Source organism: Pristis pectinata, chromosome 7 (assembly GCF_009764475.1).
Source record: "Pristis pectinata isolate sPriPec2 chromosome 7, sPriPec2.1.pri, whole genome shotgun sequence".
Taxonomy (NCBI): Eukaryota; Metazoa; Chordata; class Chondrichthyes; order Rhinopristiformes; family Pristidae; genus Pristis; species Pristis pectinata.
Genome location: NC_067411.1, coordinates 12,310,119 through 12,334,592, shown reverse-complemented (window position 1 = coordinate 12,334,592; position 24,474 = coordinate 12,310,119). Strand labels below are relative to the sequence as shown.

The window sequence follows — 24,474 nt, the reverse complement described above, 5'->3', positions numbered from 1 at the left end:
AGAAAAGGAGGATGAGAGGTGACTTGATAGAGGTGTACAATATAAGGAGAGGCGTAGATCGAGTGGACAGTCAGGGACTTTTTCCCAAGGCGACAATGGCTAACACGTGGGGCCATAATTTTAAGGTGATTGGAGGAAGGTATAAGGGGGATGTCAGGGGTAAGTTTTTTACACAGAGAGTGGTGGGTGTGTGGAATGCACTGCCGGCAGAGGTTGTGGGGGCAGATACATTAGGGACATTTAAGAGACTCTTAGATAGACACGTGAATGATAGAGAAATGGAGGGCTACATGGGAGGAAAGGGTTAAATAGATCTTAGAGCAGGATAAAATGTTGGCACAACATTGTGGGCTGAAGGGCCTGTACTGTGCTGTTATGTTCTATGTTCTATTTTCAAATGGAGGCTAAAAAAATTTGGCATGTCCCCTTTCACACTCACCAACTTTTAATTGATGCTCCATAGAAAGTATCCTATCTGGATGCATCATGGCTTTGTATGGCAACTGCTCTGCCCGATACCAGAAGAAATGGCATAGAATTGTGGACACAGCTCAGCACATCATGGAAACCAGCCTCCCCCCCCCCCCCCCCCCCCCCCCATGGACTCTGTCTATACTTCTTGCTGCCTCGGTACAGCAGCCAACATAATCAAAGACCTCACCCACCCCAGACATTCTCTCTTCTCCTCTCTCCCATGCAGCAGGAGATACAAAAGCCTGAAAGCACGTCTCAAGGACAGCTTCTATCCCACTGTTATGTCCATTGAACGGTTCCCTGGTACGATAAGATGGATTCTTCACCTCACAGTCTACCTCATTATAACCTTGCACCTTATTGTCTGCCTGCACTGCACTTTCTCTATAGCTGTGACACTTTACTTTGCATTCTGTATTGTTTCACCTTATACTACCTCAATGCACTGTGTAATGAATTGATCTGTATGAACGGAATGCAAGACAAGTTTTTCATTGTACCTTGATACAAGTGACAATTATAAACCAATTCCAATACTTGCACTGTCCTCTCTCTGCAAATGTAACACTATATTCTGCTTTTTTTCCCCTTTTGTACTAGCTCAATGTACTTATGTATGGAATGATCTGTCTGGATGGCATGCAAACAAAAGCTTTTCACAGTATCTTGATACACGTGACAATAATAAACCAATTACCAATTGCCATTGGCATGGGTCATCAAACTTCGAGCTGCTCCATAATCAAAAGCACACAATCTAACAAACTATTTGTACTTGAATTCATACTGGAGTTCAAGACCAGCTAAAGCATTACACCAAGCACAAGTTTCCTCACACTCAGGATGCAAGAGGGTGTATTCTGTCCAGAGAGAACATCCCACATTGGGCCAAATAGGCAAAGGTCCAAATATTGTGCACATGATTTCCTGTTCTGCACTGGAACCAGGGTCATACAGGATGGAAAATTCACCATCTGGAGGAGGTGATCCCACCAACATTTCGAGCCTTTGTGCTCAGACTGCTTTACTCCAGGGCAAACAGCTTGTACAGAACAGGAATGCTGTACCCATGCAGAAACAATTGACCTGGCACTGATTGATGGTAACAGAATCATCACGGGCTGCCTGAAGGCAATGATGGCCAACCCCTTGTGTTTCCTCACTGGAACAGGCCCATCAGAACGGAGAGCTGCGGCCAGTCAAGAAGGATGTCGGATTCCCGCCACTGCGTTACACTGCTGCAGGAAGAGACACAAAACTGCTTAGGGGCTTCCTCGGGGCAACACAGGGATCTGGGGCTGGTGCTGTGACTAACATTCAGGAGTCGTGATAGGCGTGGCTCATGGATTTACCCAGTGGACTCAGATTATATTAGATTAGATTAGTTTATGGTCATACACACCAGGGTACAATGAAATTTATTACTCATGTGAAGCTCACAGAGTAAACAGTATACATGGTAGTAATAACTACAACAATAAATACAGCAAAAAACACAAAATGAGCAGAATGGTGCAAAGCTTGTAGTGCAATCTAAAGAAGTGTAAAAAAGATATCAAAGTGACAATAGCGGAATAACCAAGAGAGGTAGAGTAAAGAGTACTTGGCAGCACCACTGGGAAGGGGATGTGAAAGAGGTGACTGGTTCAGGAGTCTGACAACAGTGGGGAAGAAGCTGTTCTTGAGTCTGAATATCCAGGCTTTCAAACTCCCAGAAGGTAGAAGAGAGGAAAGGGAATGGCCAGAAGGCATTGGTATTGGAACTGGTTTATTATTGTCACTTGTACCGAGGTGCAGTGAAAAGCTTGTCTTACAAACCGATTGTACAGGTCAATTCATTACATAGTGCAGTTACATTGAGTCAGTACAGAGTGCATTGATGTAGTACAGGTAAAAACAATAACAGTACAGAGTAAAGTGTCACAGCTACAGAGAAAGTGCAGTGCAATAAGGTGCAAGGTCACAACAAGGTAGATCGTGAGGTCAGAGTCCATCTCATTGTATAAGGGAACCGTTCAATAGTTTTATGACAGTGGGGTAGAAGCTGTCCTTAAGTCTGGTGGTACGTGCCCTCAGGGACCTGTATCTTCTACCCGATGGAAGAGGAGAGAAGAGAGAATGTCCCGGGTGGGTGGGGTCTTTGATTATGCTGGCTGCTTCACCAAGACAACGAGAGGTAAAGACAGACAGGCACCTTGACGATACTGTTAGCTTTCCTGAAGCAGCACCCCATGAAGACAGACTGGACGGAAGGAAGTGATGAGCCTGTGACGGACTGGGTAGTGTTTACCGCTCTCTGCAGGTTCCATTGGTTCAGAGCAGAGCAGTTGCCATACTGGGCTGAGATGTTACCCATCAGGATACTCTCTATAGCGCATCTGTAGAAGTCCAAGAGAATCCTTGTGGACATGCTAAATATTCTCAGACGCCTGATGCACTTTCTTGCTTACTGCATCTGTGTGGAGGGACCAGGAGAGGTTGCTGGTGATATGGATGCCAAGGAACTTGAAGCTGTTGACCATCTCTACAGCAGCTCCATTGGTGAGGAGTGGGACCACTTCCTTAGGTCAACACCCAACTCTTGCGCTAACATTGGGGGCTAGCTTTTTGTTCTGTCACCATGACAGAAGGCTTGTGATCTCTTTCCTGTACTCCATCTCATTGAGTATAGAAGTTGGGACATTATGCTGCATTGGTGAGGCCACAGTTGGAGTACTGTGTCCAGTTTTGATCACCTTGTTATAGGAAAGACGTAGTTAAACTGGAAAGAGTGCAGGAAAGATTTACGAAGATGTTGCCAGGACTAAAGGACCTGAGTCAGAGGGAGAAGTTGGCCAGGCTAGGTCTTTATTCCTTGGAACGTAGGAGAATGAGGGACGACCTTATTGAAATGTTTAAAATAATGAGAGGCTGAGATAAGCTGAATGGTAACAGTCTTTTCTCCAGGGTCAGGGAGTACAAAACTAGGGGGCAGAGATTTAGGGTGAGAGGTGAATGATTTGAAAGGGACCTGAGCGGCAACTTTTTCACCCTGAGGATAGTGAGTATATGGACAACGTGGTTGGCATGGACTCATTGGGCTGAAGGGCCTTATCCGTGCTGTATTGCTCAATGACTCTGTGACTCATCATTGAGGGCATTGGGGGACTGAGCAATGTCCCATGGGGGAGAGGGAGAAACAGGCCACCTGAAAGGCCCCAACTGGACATAAGAGGATGACATGGTGAGCCAGGACTGGGCTACCACACGGGAGAGCTGCCATTCCAGCAAAAGGCATACCGTGCAACAACACCTGGTCTGCACAGTGCTGGAGGACAGTCCAGGCACAGTTTGGGATCTCACAAAGAACACCTTGCCAGCTTCACATTGTACCTATTAATGGGAAGATCCAGGATCTCAGCGGATGGATACAAAAACCTCCATCAACCAATAAGCACACTTAGTAAATACATTTCCTAACATCACAATTTATTTTCACCCAATCAGCTTAATTAATATTGTGCTTTAATGCTGTTCAATGGCCATGTATAGCTCTAGGCATTCAACAATATAACCAGTTAGAGAGTCATAGAGTCATAGAGCAATACAGCATCGATACAGGCCCTTCGGCCCAACCAGTCCATGCTACCATTGGTGCCCACCCAGCTAGTCCTAATTTCTTGCATTCAGCCCATATCCCTCTAAGCCCCACCCCTCCATGTACCTATCCAAGTGATTCTTAAATGAGACTGTTGTACCTGCCTCAACCACTTCCTCTGGCAGCTCGTTCCATATATCCACCACCCTCTGCATGAAAAAGTTGCCCCTCAGGTCCTTTTTAAATCTTTCCCCTCTCACCCTAAACCTATGGCCTCCAGTTCTGGACTCCCCTACCCTGGGGAAAAGACTGTTGCCATCCACCTTATCCATGCCTCTTGTAATTTTAAACACTTCTATAAAGTTCCTTTCAAAAATATTCTTCTCTAAGTAAATGCGTCTTTTCGGAATCTTTCAACAGAATTTTATTCCTGATCAGTATATTTCCCAACTGTTGTACATCTTTTAAATAATCGGGAATATTCTGGACAGGTCGGCTAACTGGACTGAGTGTCTTTCAATGCATGAGACCGGTGCTGTGGCAATTAGGAAGGTATTGTACGTTTGATGGAACTTTCACTCCTACTACAGCCAAGTTAATTTTAACAGTCCTGCCATAACCTCCATTGGATGGGAACCAGCTTACACAGAGCAGAGTTAAAATAGCATCAGGGTCACAGTGACATCAGGATACCTGTTTCTGAGCTGAGGAATTTGTTTGGCAACTCAGCTGACCTAGAATGTGGTTGCAGGGTGGGAAAGAACCAACGAGAGCTTTGTGAGGATTTCAAATTTTGTTCTGCTGCAACTAGAGAGTTAAAATTGTCCCAGAAAATAAAGAATAATGTTAATCATCCATTGAAAAGAAAAAATGCTCGGTATTTCAGGAGTGGCCTAATTATCATCATTCATTTTATTTGACACCTAGAAGGTCAACAAATATCTCACAAACTTGTCCATACCCAACAAGGTAATGTATCTTTCTCTTTCAAAGGTCATGGACAGTTCGAACATTTACCTTCTGTTTATTACCAGATGACTATACTTAGGATATGGGCATGAATGACACCTCATTGCCCAAACCTGGATCATAAACACTTAATAAGATTAGGAAATGGCAAGTATATTGCAAGATGTACAGAGGCTTGGAAGAACATATAATGTCAGAATTGTAATGGCAGAAACCTGGGTGAATTTCAACTGGAGAGAGATGGATGGATGTTATGTATTGGCAATGGTTCGGAGGGATATAGGCCAAATGCAGGCAAATGGGTCTAGCTTGGATGGGCACCTTGGTCGGCATGAACGACTTGGACCGAAAAGCCTGTTTCTGTTCTGTATTACTCTATGATTCTATTAGGAGACCTGGGCCTCCGTACCTCCCTTTGCAACTGGATCCTTGACTTGCTCATCGGCAGACCTCAATCAGCATGGATCAATAACAACATCCCCTCCTCACTGACCATCAACATAGGTGCACCTCAAGGCTGTGTACTTAGCCCCCTGCTCTACTCTCTTTACACCCATGACTGTGTGGTTAAGCACAGCTTCAATACCATCTAAAAATTCACCAACACCACTTTGTTGGCTGAATCATGGGTGGTGATGAGTCAACATACAGGAGTGAGATAGTGTAGCTGGTTGAGTGGTGCTGCAACAACAATCTCTCACTCAATGTCAACAAAACCAAGTAACTAATCATTGACTCAAGAAAGGAGAATTCAGGAGATCACATGCCAGTTTTCATTGGTGGGTCAGCAGTGGAGAGAGTCAGCAGCTTCGTTAACTGGGTGTTAACATCTCAGATGACCTATCCTAGGCCCAGCAGATAGATGTAACCATGAAGAAGGTGTGCCAGCACCTGAACTTTCTTGGAAGCTTGAGGAGATGCTAGGCATGTCACCAAATACTCAGCAAACTTCTACAGATGCACTGTGGAAAGTAACCTGACAAGTTGCATCACAGCCTGGTACAACGATTCCAATGCACAGGAACGCAAGAGGCTGCAAAGAGTAATGGACGTAGCCCGGTCAATCACAGGCACAGTTCTCCCCACCACTCTAGAAGGCAGCATCCATCATCAAGGATCCCCACCATCTGGGTCATGCCCTGTTCTCACTGCTACTGTTGGGCAGGAGGTACAGAAGCCTGAAGGAACAGCTACTTTCCTACAATCATCAGGTTCTTGAACCAACTTGCACAACCCTAATCACTACCTCAGCAATAGAACACTACGGACCACCTCTTGCACTACCATGGTCTTGCTTCGAATTGTGTTTCTGCACTAGTGTCTTGTCTTGCACAGATTTTTTCTTCACTGTCTTGTATAAATTATGTTTAATGTATGTCCTGTGTGCTGTCTGAATCCATGTGCCAGTGATGCTGCTGCTAGCAAGTTTTTCATTGTACCTGTACCTCACTGTAAATGTGCATCGGACAATAAACTTGACTTGACTTGCATCACTGAATCTGAAGATTACAAATTCAAATTCCACTCCAAGGATTTGAACGTGAAATCCAATCAGCCTATGGAAGTGCTGCATATTGGATGTGCTAGCTTCAGTGTAGTGTTAATTTGGGGTTTTACTTGCCGTATCAAAGGATATTAATGATTTGTGTGAAAAGGACAGACTATGTCCCAAGCCCAGACTATTACTTATCCCTCGAACATCACTGCCAAAACAAGTAATCTAGCCCTTATCCTATTTCTGTTTGTGCAGGCTTGCTGGGCAAGATTCCTGCTGTTTCCCTATAAGTCAGCAGTAACTACACTTAAAAATGTACGATACAGGCTGTAAATGGATTGTGACTTCCTGAGAATCTGTAAGGTATTTTGTGAATTTGTGGAATGTGATTGTGGGTGGCAAATCCAGCATTTATTGTCCAGTCCTTATTATCTCCTGTATGTGGTGGTGAGCCACCTTCTTCAGCCTCTGTGGTCCTGGTGGTGAAGGTTCTCCCAGAGTGCTGTTGGGTAGGCTGTTCAAAGGTTTCGTCACTGTGACAATGAAGCACTGGTTTTAATAGCAAAAAGTCGCAGATGCTGGAAATCTGAAATAAAAACAGAAAATGCTAGTAAAACTCAGCAGGTTAGGCAACATCTGTGGAGAGAGAAACAGATGACATTTCAGGTCGAGCAGCCTTCATCAGAACCAAGACAGAGAAAAACAAGTTAGTTTAGGTAGCAGAGAGGGTAATTGGTAATTGGTTTATTATTGCCACAGATACCGAGATACCAGGCAGGCACGGTAGTGTAGTGGTTAGCGTAACACTATTACAACGCCAGTGAACCGGCTTCGATTCTGGCCACTGTCTGTAAGAAGTTTGTACTTTCTCCCCGTGTCTACGTGGGTTTCCTCCGGGTGCTCTGGTTTCCTCCCACATTCCAAAGACGTACAGGTTAGGAAGTTGTGGGCATGCTATGTTGGCGCCGGAAGCGTGGCGAAACTTGTGGGCTGCCCCCAGAACACTCTACACAAAAGGATGTATTTCACTATGTGTTTTGATGTACATGTGACTAATAAAGATACCTTACATACAATGAAAAGCTTTTGTTTGCGTGCCATCCAGACAGATCATTCCATACATAAGTACATCGAGGCAATACAAAAGGGAAGAAAAAAGCAGAATGCAGAATATAGTGTTATAGTTACAACGAAAGTGCAATGCAACTAGACAAATAAGGTGCAAGGGCATGTTGAGGCAGATTGAGAGTTCATCTTTGTGGTATAAGAGGTCAATTCAAGAGTCTTATAACAGTGGGGTAGAAGCTGTCCTTGAGCCTGGTGGTACGTATTCTCAAGCTTTTGTATTTTCTGCCTGATGGGAGAGGGGAGAAGAGAGTCTGGGGTGGGAGAAGTCCCTGCTTATGTTGGCTTCTTTCTTGAGGCAGTGGGAAGTGTAGGCGGAGTCAGTGGAGGGGAGTCTGGCTTTCATGATAGACTGGGCTGTGTCCACAACTCTCCGCAGTTTCTTGTGCTCTCGGACAGACCAGTTGCCGTACCAAGCTGTGATGCATCCAGATAAGATGGTTTCTATTGTTCATCTGTAAAAATTGGTGAGGGTCATCATGGACATACCGAATTCCCTTAGTAGGTTAGGGGATGGATAGGACAAAGGGAATATCTCTGATAGGGTGAGACTGGATGACTAATGTGCAGTTAGCCAAAGTTAAAATCAGATTAACCTTCTTTGTCTGAGTAATGTGTTGCTATTGACTGGTAAAATATCTCCAAGTCAGGATACTTTCCGAATTATCTCTTCTGGACTGGATTAGGAAAGGGAGTATCAGTTGTCATGGTCCATGTGTGCACTCACAATGTAGTGCGGACTATGAAGGAAGTTTTGCTGATTATTGATCATCTCTGGATTATTACCTGACTCACGTGCAAAAGGGGATAAGGAAGATTAGAGAAGTAACCATGTGTTCAAGGATTGTTGTGGGAGAAATGGGTTCCAATTCATGGGGCATTAGCATCAGCGCTGTGGGAAGAGAGAGCTAGTCTATTGGGATGGACTGCATTTGAACCACAGTAGGTTTGGTTGTGTTATGATTGTGCTGGAGATTTGTATTACCGTAGTTATCGATTAGGAAAATTCTAGTGACAGGACGTTTAATAAACCAAAAAGAAATAGGAGAGTAGTGACGCAGAGTAGTGAGGGAGAAAACAAAATTCAAGGTGTGGGGGGGGCAGAAAATATAATCAAAAGTGTGCAGCAGAAATTGAATATGGAGTGAGTAAAAGATATAAAATTCAAGGTTCAATTTTCTTTATCTGAATGTCTTCAACAAATAAAGTTTGTTACAGGATGGATGAGTTTGCAGTACAAATGATAGCAAATCAATATGATCCAACAGGTATTACAGCAATGTGGTTGCAGAGTGACAGGACTGGGAAATCAACATTCCAGATTCTAAAAAATAGGCCAAAGAGGAAAGGAGGTTGGGTACATCATCAATCAGGGAAGAGCCTGAGGGCACGTACCTCCAGGCTAAAGGACAGCTTCCACCCCACTGTGATAAGACTATTGAACAGTTCCCTTATATGATGAGATGGACACTGACCTCATGATCTACCTTGTTGTGACCTTGCATCCCATTGCACTGCACTTTCTCTGTAGCTGTGACACTTTACTCTGTACTGTTATTGTTTTTACCTGTACTACATTAATGCACTCCGTACTGACTCAATGTAACTGCTCTGTGTAATGAAGTGACCTGTACGATCGGTATGCAAGACAAGTTTTTCACTGTACCTTGGTACAAGTTACAATAATAAACCAACACCAATACCAAACCGATATTTAAGAAAGGATGTGCTAACGTTGGAGAGGGTTCAGAGAAGATTCAGTAGAATGATTCCAGGAATGAGAGGGTTAACATATGAGGAACATTTGAGGCTCTTGGGCTGTATTCCTTGGAGTTCAGAAGAATGAGGGGGGACCTCATAGAAACATTTCGAATGTTAAAAGGCCTGGACAGAGTAGATGTGGCAAAGTTGTTTCCCACGGTAGGGGAGTCTAGTACAAAAGGGCACGACATCAGAATTGAAGGGCGCCCATTCAGAACAGAAATGTGGAGAAATTTCTTTAGTCAGAGAGTGATGAATCTGTGGAATTTGTTGCCACGGGTGGCTGTGGAGGCAAAGTCTTTGGGTTTATTTAAGGCAGAGATTGATAGGTATCTGAGTAGCCAGGGCATCAAAGGTTATGGTGAGAAGGCAGGGGAGTGGGGCTAACTGGGAGAATGGATCAGCTCATGATAGAATGATGGAGCAGACTCAATGGGCCAAACGGCCGACTTCTGCTCCTTTGTCTTATGGTCTTATGGTATCATTTTGGTGCCAAGTAGTGATATTGATTGTGCTGTGGAATCAGTTTGGGTGGAAGTAAGGAACAGCAGGGAAAAGAAGTCATGGGTAGGAATAGTCTCCAGGCCCTCAAAGTGTTGACTCGAGTGGGAAAAAGCACAGGCTGAAGGACCTGTATTACTCTGTGACTCTATGCAGAAGCACTGGCTAGCTGCAGTTCATGTGTCAGTGTGGTCTGGACTTCCACGACCATGCACGGAATCAAATAGCACTGCATCTGACCTCCCACTCCATTCCTGGAACGGCCACTGAATCCAGCCGCCTGTGTGCCGAGGAGGATGGATAAACTTCACATCTGGCCCCTCAACGTTACACCACAAAGCACAAGGGGTCGGGAAAGGGGGCTGGGAAATAATTCATAGCTTTCTCTCCAGCAAGCCAGTTGCTCTCATCCGTGCATCTGAGCAGGCTGTGTGTTGGCCGAGCTCACTCCGATTGTGTAACCCATTGCAGCGCCGAAAGGTTGAAACGAAAGCAGCTCTCGGGTGCAGCTAGGGGAGGAGAGAGGCGGGGGAAGTTGGAGCACTCCCTGACCGAGGCTGGGAATGGTGTGCACCGTGCCCAAAGGGGTTGACTCGGGGACAGAACGGCGGTGCAAACATCCAACACGTGATGCAAACATTGCGAGGAGTTGCAGAGTCAACGGAGGGAGAGAGAGAGAGGGGAAGAACTTTGCTGAAGTTTGGAGCACACAAGTGACTGCCCCCTTTGTCCACGGGAACGGGGCTCTTGCCCTTTCCGCCTCCTTCCACGCATAAAGGCTCCCCGCCAAGGGCTGCGAGCACTGCAGAACTGCCGATGGCTTTGAGTGACAAGGTTGCGCTGGTGACCGGAGCGGCGCAGGGGATCGGCAAGGCGTTCAGTGCCGCGCTGCTGCGGCAGGGCTGCAAGGTACATCGCTCACGCTGCCGGCGGGGATGCTGAGCCCTGCTTGCATCGTGCCACTTCTTTGCCTTTTATTTACCCTTCCTCTCCACCATTTCACCCCCCCCCCCCCCCCCCCCCCCCCCCCGCCGCGCTTCTCTACGCGTCCTTTCCTCCCCCTCCACCGCCCTCCCTCCGCCCATTCCCCTCCTCTGCTCCTCTTCGATTCATCCCCCACGCGTTTTCCCCTTCCTCCCCTCCGTTCCCTCTTTTTTCCTCCCCTCCATCCTTCCCCTATATTCCTCCTCTCCGTTCTTTCTCCGTTCCTCCTCACCGCCTCCTCCCAATTCCTTCCCTCTATCCCTCCCTTCCTTCCCTCCATACCTCCCCTCCCTTCCTTCCCTCCATCCCTTCATTCTTTCCCTCCCTTCCTTCCCTCCATCCCTTCATTCCTTCCCTCTGCTCATTCCTTCTTCTCTCCCCATTCCTTCCCTCTATCCCTCCCTTCCTCCCCTCCATCCCTCCCCTCCATTCTTTCCCTCCATTCCTTCCCTCCATCCCTCCCCTCCATTCCTTCCCTCCATCCCTCCCCTCCATCCCTCCCCTCCATTCCTTCCCTCCATCCCTCCCCTCCATCTGCTCCATTCCTTCCTTCCATCCCTCCCCTCCATCTTTCCCCTCCATTCCTCCCCTCCATCTTTCCCCTCCATTCCTCCCCTCCATCCCTCCCCTCCATTCCTGCCCTCCATTCCTGCCCTCCATTCCTGCCCTCCATCCCTTCCCTCCATCCCTTCCCTCCATCCCTTCCCTCCATCCCTCCATTCCTTCCCTCCATTCCTTCCCTCCATCCCTTCCGACCCATTCCTTCCCTCCATTCCTTCCCTCCATCCCTCCCCTCCATCCCTCCCCTCCATCCCTCCCCTCCATTCCTTCCCTCCATCCCTCCCCTCCATCCCTTCTGCTCCATCCCTCCCCTCCATCCCTCCCCTCCATCCCTTCCGACCCATTCCTTCCCTCCATCCCTCCCCTCCATTCCTTCCCTCCATCCCTTCCCCTCTTCTCTCTCCATTCCTTTCCCCTCTCTGTTCTCTCTTCATCCCTCCCCTCCATCCCTCCCCTCCATCCCTTCCCTCCATTCCTTCCTTCCATTCCTTCCCTGCATCCCTCCCCTCCATCCCTTCCCTCCATCCCTTCCCTCCATCCCTTCTCTCCATCCCTTCCCTCCATTCCTCCCCTCCATCCCTTCCCTCCATCCCTTCCCTCCATCCCTTCCCTCCATCCCTCCCCTCCATTCCTTCCCTCCATCCCTCCCCTCCATTCCTTCCCTCCATTCCTTCCCTCCATTCCTTTCCTCCATTCCTTCCCTCCATCCCTCCCCTCCATCCCTCCCCTCCATCCCTTCCCTCCATCCCTTCCCTCCATCCCTTCCCTCCATCCCTTCCGACCCATTCCTTCCCTCCATCCCTCCCCTCCATCCCTCCCCTCCATTCCTTCCCTCCATCCCTTCCCCTCTTCTCTCTCCATTCCTTTCCCCTCTCTCTCTTCATCCCTTCCCTCCATCCCTTCTCTCCATTCTCCCTCCATCCCTCCCCTCCATTCCTTCCATCCCTCCCCTCCATCCCTCCCCTCCATCCCTCCCCTCCATCCCTCCCCTCCATTCCTTCCCTCCATTCCTTCCCTCCATCCCTTCCCTCCATCCCTCCCCTCCATCCCCCCCTCCATTCCTTCCCTCCATCCCTTCCCCTCTTCTCTCTCCATTCCTTTCCCCTCTCTGTTCTCTCTTCATCCCTTCCCTCCATCCCTTCTCTCCATTCTCCCTCCATCCTTCCCATCCGTTCTCCCTCCATTCCGTCCCTCCATCCCACCCGTTTTCCCTTCACTCCCTGCTGCCCCTCTGTTTTCCCTCCATTCCTTCACTCCATTCCCTTCCCATCTGTTCCTTTGCCTCCCCTCCTCAACATGCTCTCCCATTCCTCCCCCACGTTCTCTCTGCATTCCTCTCCTACGGTCTCTTCTCTCCCTGGACCCCTCCTCTACTCCCTTTCTTTCTTCCTCACCATTCATCTCTTCTATTCCCTCTCTGTTTCCCTCACCCCACGTTCCCATGATTCTCCCTCTGTTCCTTCTCCACTGTGCTCTTTCCCTCCTCCTCCTCCTCCCTCTCCTTTCTGTCTTCTCCCTTCCACTATCCCGACATTCTCCCCTTTCACCTCCATTCCTCCCCACTGCTATCTCCCGCCTGCTCCTTCCGCACTCCTCCGTCCGCTCCCTAGATCGACCATCTCCTCCACCTCCGCTCCCTCTCCACTACTCCCCGTTCACTCCATTCTTCTCCATTCCTCTTGATTCATTCTCTTGTCTTCATCCTCCTGTCTCCATTCCCAGGTCGTGATCCTGGATATGAACGCAGTTGCGGGTGAAGCCTGTAAGAATGATCTGGATACGGAATTTGATAGTGCGAACAGTTTATTCATTGCATGTGATGTCGGATCGGAAGAGCAGCTGAAATGTAAGTGGTAAAGGATGAGATCTGGGCCTCTTTGATAATGATTGTAATTTTCACGTAGCCTGAAGCAAGAAACATTTTGCAGAAGAAAAGGCATGTTGAATCTTAATTTGATCAGTATTACAATGTAATTGATTGCGGTGATTTGCAGGTTAATAATTGCAACTGTGTAGGCTGTATGTTATTTCAGTAAATGTCAACTACGTGCCAACACACCCAAACACACATATTCACACACCTGTTGTACTAATATTTGCCCAAAATACTTTCATGTTTTATCTGATGCATATTGAATTTGTACCAAAGAACTCTGCTGATGTTCATTTTTCTTACTTCGTTTAAGACTCCCGGTGATTTGTGCTTTACATAGGACATTGAACAGTACAGCACAAGAACAGGCCCATCAGCCCACGATGTCTGTGCCAAAAGCAATGCCAAATTAAACTAAATCTCTTCTACTTGCAAATGATCCATATCCCCCCATTTATGTATATTCATGTGTCCATCTAAAAGTCTCTTAAACGCCACTATCGTATCTGCTTCCACCACCATCCCTGGCAGCCTTTTCCAGGCATCTACCACTATCTGTGTATAAAACATGCCTCACACATCTCCTTTAAACTTTCCCCCTCACCTTAAATGCAGCTCCTCTAGTATTTAACATTTCTACTCTGGGAAAAAGATTTTAATGATCTGTATTCTCCATCTACTGCTTGACCTTAAACAACTAATTTCACGTCATTTTAAGTCCGTGTTTTTTTTTTCTCACTACTTTTAACGTTATGTTTAGTGGTGTAAGGTTAGCATTTTCTCTCCTCTTCCATGGATCTTGGCACACAAGGATAGTGCCTCAGTGTGGTGGAGGCCGGTACTCTCACAGCATGTGAGAAGTATCCAGATGAGTACTTGAATCGCCGACGCATTGAAGGCGATGGACCAGTTGTTGGTGAACGGGATTAGTATAGATGGGTACTTGACAGTCGACATGGACATGGTGGGCCGAAGGGCCTGTTCCTGTGCTGTACGACTCCCATGACTTTATGATTAGGAATCCCTTCCACCTTGGCAGAGGGGTCAATAACTAGTGGATTAGAGATTTAAGTTAACTTGTGGAAGGATGTGGAAGCTCTAGAGAGGGTGCAGAAGAGATTTACCAGGATGTTGCCTGGATTGGCGAGCATGTCTTATGAGGATAGGTTGAGCGAGCTAGGGCTTTTGAGAGAAGGAGGATGAGAGGTAACTTGATAGTGGTGTACAGGATGATAAGAGGCATAGGTCAAGTGGACAGTCAGAGACTTTTTCCCAGGGTGACAATGGCTAACACGAGGGGACATAATTTTAAGGTGATTGGAGGAAGGTATAAGGGGGGTGTCAGGGGTAAGTTTTTTACAGAGAGTGGTGGGTGTGTGGAACGCACTGCTGGCAGAGGTTGTGGGGGCAGATACATTAGGGACATTTAAGAGACTCTTAGACACATGAATGATAGAAAAATAGGGGGCTGTGTGGGAGGGAAGGGTTAGGTAGATCTCAGAGCAGGATAAAATGTCGGCACAACATTGTGGGCCCAGGAGCCTGTACTGTGCTGTAGTGTTCTATGTTCTATGATCAGGGAGGAGGGAGTATCAGAGGGATAAGGAGGAGAATGGGAAGGAGGCTGATTGGGTTTGTTCCTCCAAAAAACCCAGCACAAGTTTGATGAGTTAAACATGCTCGTTCTACTGTTCTGTGATTCCATCCTGTATTGATTTTTTTAGGTGCTTTTAAGAAGCAATTGAACCACCTTTGGAAGTTTGGATATACTATGTAACAATGCCGGAATAAACAATGAGAACAACTGGGAACAAACAATCAACGTTAATTTGGTAAGAACACAAGAGTTCCCTGTTTATACAGCTGAAACCCTTCCTTACATACAGAGGTAAGGTTGTCTGTGCCAGTTGCAGTGAGTTGCACTTCTATATGAAATATCATATTTCAGGGGTTTTCTTTTGAGAGGGGAGTTGGTGAGGTGGGGTGGGGACCAGAAAAGATGGCGTCTTATTGTTTACCATCAGGAGAAAATTTTCAGTTGTTAGAAAATAAATCAGTTTGAAGGGCTTTTATTGGCCTTCAAGTTCACCAAAGTTTACAGCAGTGTGGCAGGTGACAGATAACTCAGGAGGGCTTTACCAACAAATATTTGCATCGTGTCATATGCTGGCTTGGCACAGTGGCACAGCAGTTAGTACCACCTCACAACTCTAGGTTCAATCTCAGGTGCTGTTTGTGTGGTGTCTTCAGGTTCTCCCTATGTTTTCCTGTTTTTACTGACATCCAAAGGCATGCTTGTTGGTTAATTGGCCAATGTAAATTAATCCTCAGTGTAGGTAAGTGGCCAAAAAAAGATCAAAGCAGGGGTGTGAGAGAGATAAGTTGTAGGGCCACTGGAGAGGGGAAGAGGGACTGATGGGACTGGGAGCTGCATCGACCAAATGGACCAATCGGCCTTCTTCTTGATAAAGTAGGAATAATCAGTTAATTATTCATGGATGAAAATCACTGACTGTTTTGATTAAAAGGAAAATAGACTGTGGTATCTTTCCTCTCACATCTTATATTGTTGGTTGGGATTCCTATTAGATGGTAATAGGCCCATGGTTTTTATGGTATAATTGGAGTCTGTTATACTGCCTGACTGTGTCTTTCCTCTTAAGGAGATAACTGTGAGGGATGGCCTACCAGAGGTCTAAAGTTATGAGCAGTTTTGACAGAGTGGATGCAAGGAGGATTTTTCCACATAGGAAGAGCGTAAACTAGAGACCTTCATTATAAGTATGTCCAATGTGTCCAGTAGGGAACTCAGGCAATATCTTTACCCGAGAAGTAGTGAGAACGTGGGACTCACCACACAGGAAGTGCTTGATGTGAATAGTATACATGTGCCGGTGGGAAGGCTGGATAAGTATATGAGGCAGAGCAGAATGGAGGGCTACGCTGATAGATTTAGATGGGGAAAGGTGAGGTGAGTGGAGTATGAACGCTGGCATGGACTAGTCGGGCTGAGTGGCCTGTTTCCCTGCTGTATAACCTCAGTAATTGTGTGAATCCCGGTTATACCACCTTGATATGCACCATATTCTGGCCTTCAAGAAAAGACTGACTCCACTGGTGTTCACAGGCAATCCCAAGGAGATTTGTCAGAACACTGGCAATTCTTGCTTGGGTTTCTGAAGCAAATCAGCACCAGCCCACCCCACTCGAGCTATAAGTGATTGAGATTTTGTTTGTTAACATTTTGTTTTCTGGAGAAATTGTCCTGCTTTTATTGGAAGATGTTCTGTATCCTCTACTCCTTTTCTAAGAAGTTATGCAATAGTTTGCTGTCAATCATATCCATCTTCAACGTTGTTGATTCAGTGGTATTAATGAATACTATTATAGAACTGATTCGATGTTACAAACCAATTGAACTAATTAAGCAGAAAAATAAACAAAGCAACTGTTCAATTATTCTAATCACCAACACAAAGTAAGCTGAATAGTATGGGAGAACATCTTGGATATGATCCAAAATATTCCAGAGCTAACAATTACATATGAACTTTGCAAATCCCAAGCTGTATTTTTCAAAATTAGGAATGCACATTGGGTATAATTATTTATTCATGTTTTTATGATGAAATCTTCATCATGTCTGCATTGGTTCATTCCATCTAATTAGTCCTGGGCCCTGGGTCTTTCCCCAGAACCTTTCAGGAAGTTGCAATGAAATCTGCTTCAACCTACATCCTCACACTTCAGATATCATGACAATTCAAGTTTAAAACAAATTCCACACATGGGATTTTGTTTTTGGAAATTATCTTCATTCCATGCCCTCTGTCCACCAACGAAATGGTGACCTAGAAATTGGTGAGTACAACGCCCAAAAAAATCAGCATCATGCAAGCAAAAGTCACGTTGATGGGACGATAACATATTTTGCAGAGGCTTCTGCACAAGTTACCATGAACTGTCAATAACAGTGGACTTGTTGGTGCAAGAATTTGTTGTATACTGGTATACTGTCTTTCTGGTGTCCAAGTGACATCATCAATTACACAATACCCAAAATGTGTTTCCAGTGAAAGATTAAAAGATGTTGGTGTTCAGGGGGACCTGGATGTCTTTATGCATGAATCATTAAAAGCTAATATGCAGGTAAAGCAGGTGATTGGGAAGACAAATGGTACATTGGTCTTTATTGCAAGGGATTATGAGCACAAATGTAAAGTGTCTTTCTGCAACTATATAAGATCTTGGCATGACTGAAGCTGGAGGATTGTGCGCAGGTAGTTCTCTAGGTTTGTCCTCTGAGGAGAGATTGGGTAGATCATGAGCTTACAGAATGAGAAGTGTTCACATTGAAACATTCTAATTTCTTAACGTTTCAGCTGCAGAGATGAGGTTTCCCTGCCTGAGGTGGTTAGAATCAAGGGTCAGAGTAGTAAAATCAGGGGTCCAAGTGTTAGAATAACGAGTCAGCTATTCAGGACTGAGATGATAAGAAATTTGTTCACACAGTGAATAGTGAATCTTTGGAACTCTCTATCCAACAGGTGGAGGTTCAGTGGCTCTGTATATTCAAAACAGACATCAATAGATGTTTACTTATTAAGGGAATCAAGGGATATGGGGTTATTGCAAGAAAGTGGTGCTAAGGGAGAAGATCAGCCATAATCTTATTAATTGGCAGAGTAGGCAAAGGCTCTGAGTGATCCACTCCTGCTTATCATTCTTATGAGCTGGAGAGGAGCTGGATATTGGGAGGGCGGGAAGAAGCTGGGGTGTTGGAATAACTGGGGAGAGTGGAAAAGGAGAGGCTGGGAGAGACTGGAGATCATGAGAGCTAGGGAGTGGCCGGAGATGGGGAAGGCTAGGGAGAGACTGGAGATGGGGAAGGAGGAGAAACTGGAGGTTGGGAAGGCTGGGGAGAGGCTGGAGATGGAGAGCACTGGGGAATGGCTGGAGAGCTGCAAGGTCAGAGAGAAGCTATAGATCAGGAGAGGCTGGAAATGGGGAAGGTGGGAGAGAAGCTGGAGATCAAAGGGCCCGGGGAAAGGCTGGAGATCAGGATGGTTGGGGAGAAGGTGGAGACCGGGAGAGGCTGGATATTAGAAGGGTTGGGGAAGAGAGTGGAGATCAGAAGGGCTGGAGAACAGCTGAAGATCAGAAAGGGTAGGGAGAGGCTGAAGATCAGGAGGGCTGGGGAGGGCCAGGGGAAGCTACAACATGTTTGCAAGATGGATTAAAAGCTTGATAGAACTTTCAGTGTAGGGAGCATCCTACGTGATAAGGCTGAAGTGCCATTCAGTTTGTTATGCCAGTGTGCTACTACCAAGAGTATGCAACAATGCATATAATGCGATGATTCATCTTTTTGGTCAGTGCATTTACTGATGTGGGGCTTCATCAGATGGATGCACAGATGCCTCCCACCATTCAGCAGACCAGTCAAGCCAATTCAAGGGCTGAGACTCTCCATTTAGATGCTGAGTTCTTTGGAGAGTTCGGCGCCACAGTGGAGACAGCGTGATTAACAGCAGTCCAACTGAAAAAGAGACAAACGAGCGTGAAATCTGTTCGTCTTTCTTCCAATAAGATAAGTCTGTGCTTGTTACAGAGCCATAGGAAGATACTGTATGCCTCATGCACATGAGATATGAGATATCTTTATTGATCACATGTACGTTGAAAGCATCCTTTGGGTAGAATGTTCTGTGGGAAGCTGGCAAGTGTCGCCACACTTCCAGTGCCAACGTAGCATGCCCACAACTTCCTAACCTGTGCGTCTTTGGAATGTGGAAGGAAACCGGAGCACCCGGAGGAAACCCATGCAGACACGGGGAGAACATACAAACTCCTTACAGACAGTGGCCGGAATTGAACCCCGGTTGCTGGTGCTGTAATAACGTTACGCTAACTGCTACACTGCTGTCACACACATCACAATCCAAATCTTCTTCTGGCAAGTAGTCTATGTTCAACACTAGGGAACAAAGTCACACACACACACACACACACACACACACACACACACACACACACACACACACACACACACACACACACACACACACACACACACACACACACACACACACACACACACACACACCTTGTCTCTTTTCAACTAACCCAGTTTATTGGGGAGTAACTGAGTTTTTGGAAAAACTGCTTGGTTGAAAATATGTTTCTATTTTTTTAAATACCAGACCTCTGTGATCCGAGGAACATATTTAGCTTTGGACTACATGAGCAAACAGAATGGTGGGAAAGGAGGAATTATAGTGAACATAGCCTCTTTAGCAGGTAAGAAAATATTTCTGATTCTTTTAGTTATAGCAAAATAAATATAGTGAAATCTACCATGCAAGGTATGGCAGGTAAGTATGAAGGTGAATACTATATTTCCAGGGGAGTGGCTATTCTTGAACCTGGTGGTGTGAGACTTCAGGCTTCTGTACTTCCAGAATCTTGTAAAGATGTTTCACTACAATTATTTAAGTCCTTGGTGAAGTCACATCTGGAGTATTAGGTACAATTTTAGTCTCCTTACCACAGTCGAAATCAAAATTGAGTTTATTGTCATATGCACAAGTACATGTGCGCACAGATGCAATGAAAAACTTGCTTGCAGCAGCATCACAGGTACATTGCATTAGAGATGCCACATTGACAAGAAAGGCATAAATTATATGTAAATTATACAAAAAAGAACATAATTAGAACAAAAAATAACAAAATCGATTGTCGTGCAAAGTATCATAGTGTTGCTTTACTGAGAGAGTGATTAGGGCTCTGCAGGTTGGTTCAAGAACCAAATGGTTGAAGGTAAGTAGCTGTTCTTGAACCTGGTCATGTGGGACTATTTTGAAGACTGGTTGTCTTTTGAATTAAGTAGCTGCTATCCTTATTTCAAAACTACTGAAGATATTTGCATTTCTGTAAATAACTTCCCTGTCTTGAAAAGTGCTTGAAAATTTTATGGGAGAAATTGCATAAAGTTGGATTTCCATAAGTCAGGTCTTCTGTAACCTGGGGAGCCCCTGTATTTACTTTGTTACATGGAACATAGAACAGTACAGCACTGGACAGGCTATTCAGGCCATGATATTGTGCGTATCGTGATGCCAACTTATACTAAACGTCCTCCTCCTGTGTATTATCCATATCCCTCCATTCCCTGCATATTCATGTGTCTATCTAAAAGCCTCTTAAACTCCACCAAACTGCCTGCTTCCACTACTACCCCTGGTCACCCATTCCAGGCCCCTACCACTCTCTGCGTAAAAAAAAACTTGCCCCTCACATCACCTTTAAACTTCCCCCCTCTAACCTTAAAAGCATGTCCTCCGATGTTTGACATTTCTACCCTGGAGGAAAGATTCTGACTGTCTACCCTAGCTATTCCCCTCATGATTTTAAAAACCTCCATCAGGTTAGTGAAAGATAGTTCACTTGCAGGGTAAGTTGCTCTGGCTTTGGTCAACATGCATAAGATTTGATGGAGGTTACAAGTTCCTTGCTGATTTGGATAATATTAATGGAATAAGCTATTCCCATTAGTTGATGGACTATTTAAACTGATGATCAAAAGAAGAAATAGAAGGAAAATCCTTACATGTAGACAGAAGCCATGATCAGAACTCACTGCCTGAAAAGATGGTGGAACATCAAAATCAGGCTTTTCAAAAGGGAGTTGGATAGGAATGAGAGGAAACAATTTTCAGAGCGATGAGGAAAGTGAGGGGAAATGAGACAGATTGGTCTTTGAAGAGCTGGCATAAGTCTTAGTGGGCCAAATGGTCTTTTCTATAATGCTAAAATTAGAGCAACTGGGCTCATATTTTAATGTAACTTTGAAAGCATTCTGTTTACTGCAGGGGCAGTGTGATGCAGGGCGGATCAGTTGGAGACCAGGATAAGAAAGCCTTAGGAGCGTAATACACTTTGGAGGGCAGCCACGTCTGGTTGACAACCTCCATAGGCCTTCAGATTTGATAAAATCAGAGACCTTCATCAAGCCAGTGAAGGCCTTCCACAAGTCCCGATGTTATTACCTCCTCTTCTGGATTCAATGGGCAGTGAGTGTTGTGGTTGCCCTGTGGTATGGGCCGAAACTGCACTGAGATTCCAGCAGAATTCCCTTAGAAAGGTAATCAGTTTAAGAGGAGGTGAGAGAGGATATCTTTCCTGCCTGGGTAATTTCTACTCTCCAATGTATCTTTAAGAAAGATTGTAAGTGTTGGTATTTTTCAACTTCCCTGGCATCTCTTCACTATAACACATTTGAAGAGGTTTGGGAAACTTCCACACCTCTGACCTTGTAAACTTTGGTGTGTGTGCTGCCCCATCCTGAACCTTGGTTCTTCTGTTGCATCCTACTTTCTCAAGGACATGATGGGAGGTGGGGCAGGTCATCAAGAGATTCTCCCTCAGAGCACTGAGCAATGGATTTGAGTCGACAGTTGTCTCAGGGATAAGGAGTGTCTCCAAGTGCTCCTCACATCGTGACCTCAAAATCTACCTCATTATGACCTTACACTGCAAAATCTACCTCATTAGGACCTTACACTGCAAAGTCTACCTCATTATGACCTTACACTGCAAAATCTACCTCATTATGACCTTATTGTCTACCTGCACTGCACTTTCTCTGTAGCTGTGACACATTACTCTGCATTCTGTATTGTTACTACCTCAATGCAGTGTAATGAATTGATCTGTACGAACAGTATGCAAGACAAGTTTTTCACTGTACATGTGACAATAATAAACCAATACCAATTCCACCTGGTTCTGATTGCTTCACTTTCCTTAAGCAACAAAAAGCCTCCTTGGGCTGAGAGTGCTATGGAACCATGGGGCCTGAACTAAAAATAGCCGTTGTAGCCTCCCCATATCTTGTTTATCAGCATAAAGCATGTTCTTCTTTGCCTTTTCTTATCACCACTTATTTAAGATGATAAAGCTCTTTATCTGAGCCTCAGACTTGAGATGCTGATATGACTCTCTTCTGCTGGTGTGAGGCATTGTTCTGTCACATATGATGGGTTTCTCTTTTCCAATCAACTAAGCCTTGAACACCAGCATCATTCGCACAGAATCAATCTTAGAGATGGTTGGTGACATGGCTGAAGATCACACTGAGAAAATGATGGTCTTTAAACCCTTTGAGTAGTTTTCATTATCATCTTCAGAGATAGCCATGACAGAGAACCTCTCTTCGAGACACGGGTGAAGTGTCACCATGTCTCAAAGGGACTTTGAACTTTTTTTGCGTTGATTTTGCCTGGCTTGAGGTGGCTAAGTAGACATGATGGATTTAAGAAGTTGACTGCCTGCCTAACAGCCACCTTTTCCATGCCCTTGAGTTCTGATAACAACACAGTTAAGTCAGTGCCAAGGTTTGGAGTAAAGGTGTCTCCATGTTGCCTTATTCCTCTCACTTTTGTCTAAACTAATAGAGACAGAAACAGGCCCTTCAGCCCACTGAATCCATGCCAGCCATCAACCACCCATTTATACTAATTCTAGAATAATCCAATCTTTTATTCTCCCCACATTCCCATCAACTTTACCAGGATGCTGCCTGGATTAGAGGGCATGTGCCATAAGGAGAGGTTGGACAAACTTGCATTGTTTTCTCTGGAGTGACAGAGGCTGATGGGAGACCTTATGAGAGGCATAGATCTGACAGCCGGTACCTTTTTCCCAGGGTCTAAGTGTCTAATACTAGAGGGCATATGTTTAAGGTGAGAGGGGGTAAGTTCAAAGGAGATGTGTGGGGCAAGTTTTTTTACACAGAGAGTGGTGGGTGCCTGGAATAGGCTCTTAGACAAGCACATGAATGTGTAGAGAATGGAGGGATATGGACATTATGTAGGCAGAAGTGATTAGTTTAGTTAGGGGTTTAATTACTAGTTTAATTAGTTGAGCACAACATTGTGGGCCAAAGGGCCTGTTCCTGTGCTGTGCTGTTCTATGTTCTAACTCACATCAGAATCTAACACTCACACTCTAGCAGCAATTTACAGTAGCCAATTAACCTACCAACCCCCCGCATTTTTGGGATGTGGGAGGAAACCGGAGATCACAGGGGGAACATGCAAGCTCTGCACAAATGGTAGCTGGGGCTCCCAGCTAGGCTGAGAGGCAGCAGCTTAACCAAATGTAAACTTTAGCGGCTTTTGCAACTATATCACTATACTGTCTTAAAGATGGTGTTTTGTGATAACCGGGCCATACGCTATATATTTATTTTGAAGTTGACTTTTCCTTTCCCAGAAGTAGCATTCCAGAGATCTGATTCATGCCCAGCTCTTGGTACTGAAATCTCCAAGAATATTACTTCTATTCTCCTTTGAGTTTATAAACGTGGCTCAGTTAAAATCTGACTGTTTGGAGCATCTAGCTGTCTGAAAGTGCTGTTTATTTGCACCCACACAACCTGAGGCTGATAGAGGAAAAAGGTGTCTGAAGATGAAGACCCTAGACATGGCACAAAGCTCATGGTCTACTGCCCAGCAGTGATCCCTGCCCTCCCATCTGCTTCTGAATCCTAGACCACAGCAGGCAACTCAAAGCACTAGAAAATTACCAACAAACTCTGCAAGTTCTTTCCGATTCGCTGGAAGGACAAGTGAACTAATATCTGTGCCCTCTAATCCAGGCCACATCACTTGCAAGGAGAAACAAAGGACTGCAGATACTGGAATCTAGATGAAAACCACTATGATGCTGGAGGAACTCAGCAGGCCAGGCAGCATCCGTGGAGAAATGCAGGCGGTCAATATTTCAGGTCCTGAAGAAGGGTCCTAAGCCGAAACGTTGACCACCTGCTTTTCTCCAGCATCATCGTGTTTTTCACATCATTTGCATGCCTGATCCCAGAATCCAGAAATAGACACTCTGTTCCAAACTCAGGTCATGGGAAAAGATTGCCAGGTGTACAGAGGAAAAGATTTAAGAGATACACCGAGTCATACAGCACAGAAACAGTCCCTTCGGCCCAACTCACCCATGTCGATGCCCATCTAAGCTAGTTCCATTTGCTCACGTTTGCCCCTTTCCTATCCATGTACCTGTCCAAGTGTCTTTTAAATGTTGTTGTTGTTATAAAATTCACTAGCCCAGGCAACATCCTTGTAAATCTCCTCTGGA

General features: G+C 45.5%; 1 protein-coding gene across 1 annotated transcript in view; it reads left to right on the top strand.

Moving 5' to 3' along the window:
* The first annotated feature begins 10,459 nt into the window (after positions 1 to 10,459).
* LOC127572631 (15-hydroxyprostaglandin dehydrogenase [NAD(+)]-like) overlaps positions 10,460 to 24,474 on the top strand; it is a 50,185-nt gene continuing 36,170 nt past the window's right edge. The window contains 5 exon segments of the mRNA XM_052020099.1: positions 10,460 to 10,811; positions 13,170 to 13,293; positions 15,045 to 15,070; positions 15,072 to 15,152; positions 19,524 to 19,620. Of these exon segments, the coding sequence (XP_051876059.1) occupies positions 10,719 to 10,811; positions 13,170 to 13,293; positions 15,045 to 15,070; positions 15,072 to 15,152; positions 19,524 to 19,620 (421 nt within the window). The 5' untranslated portion in view covers positions 10,460 to 10,718.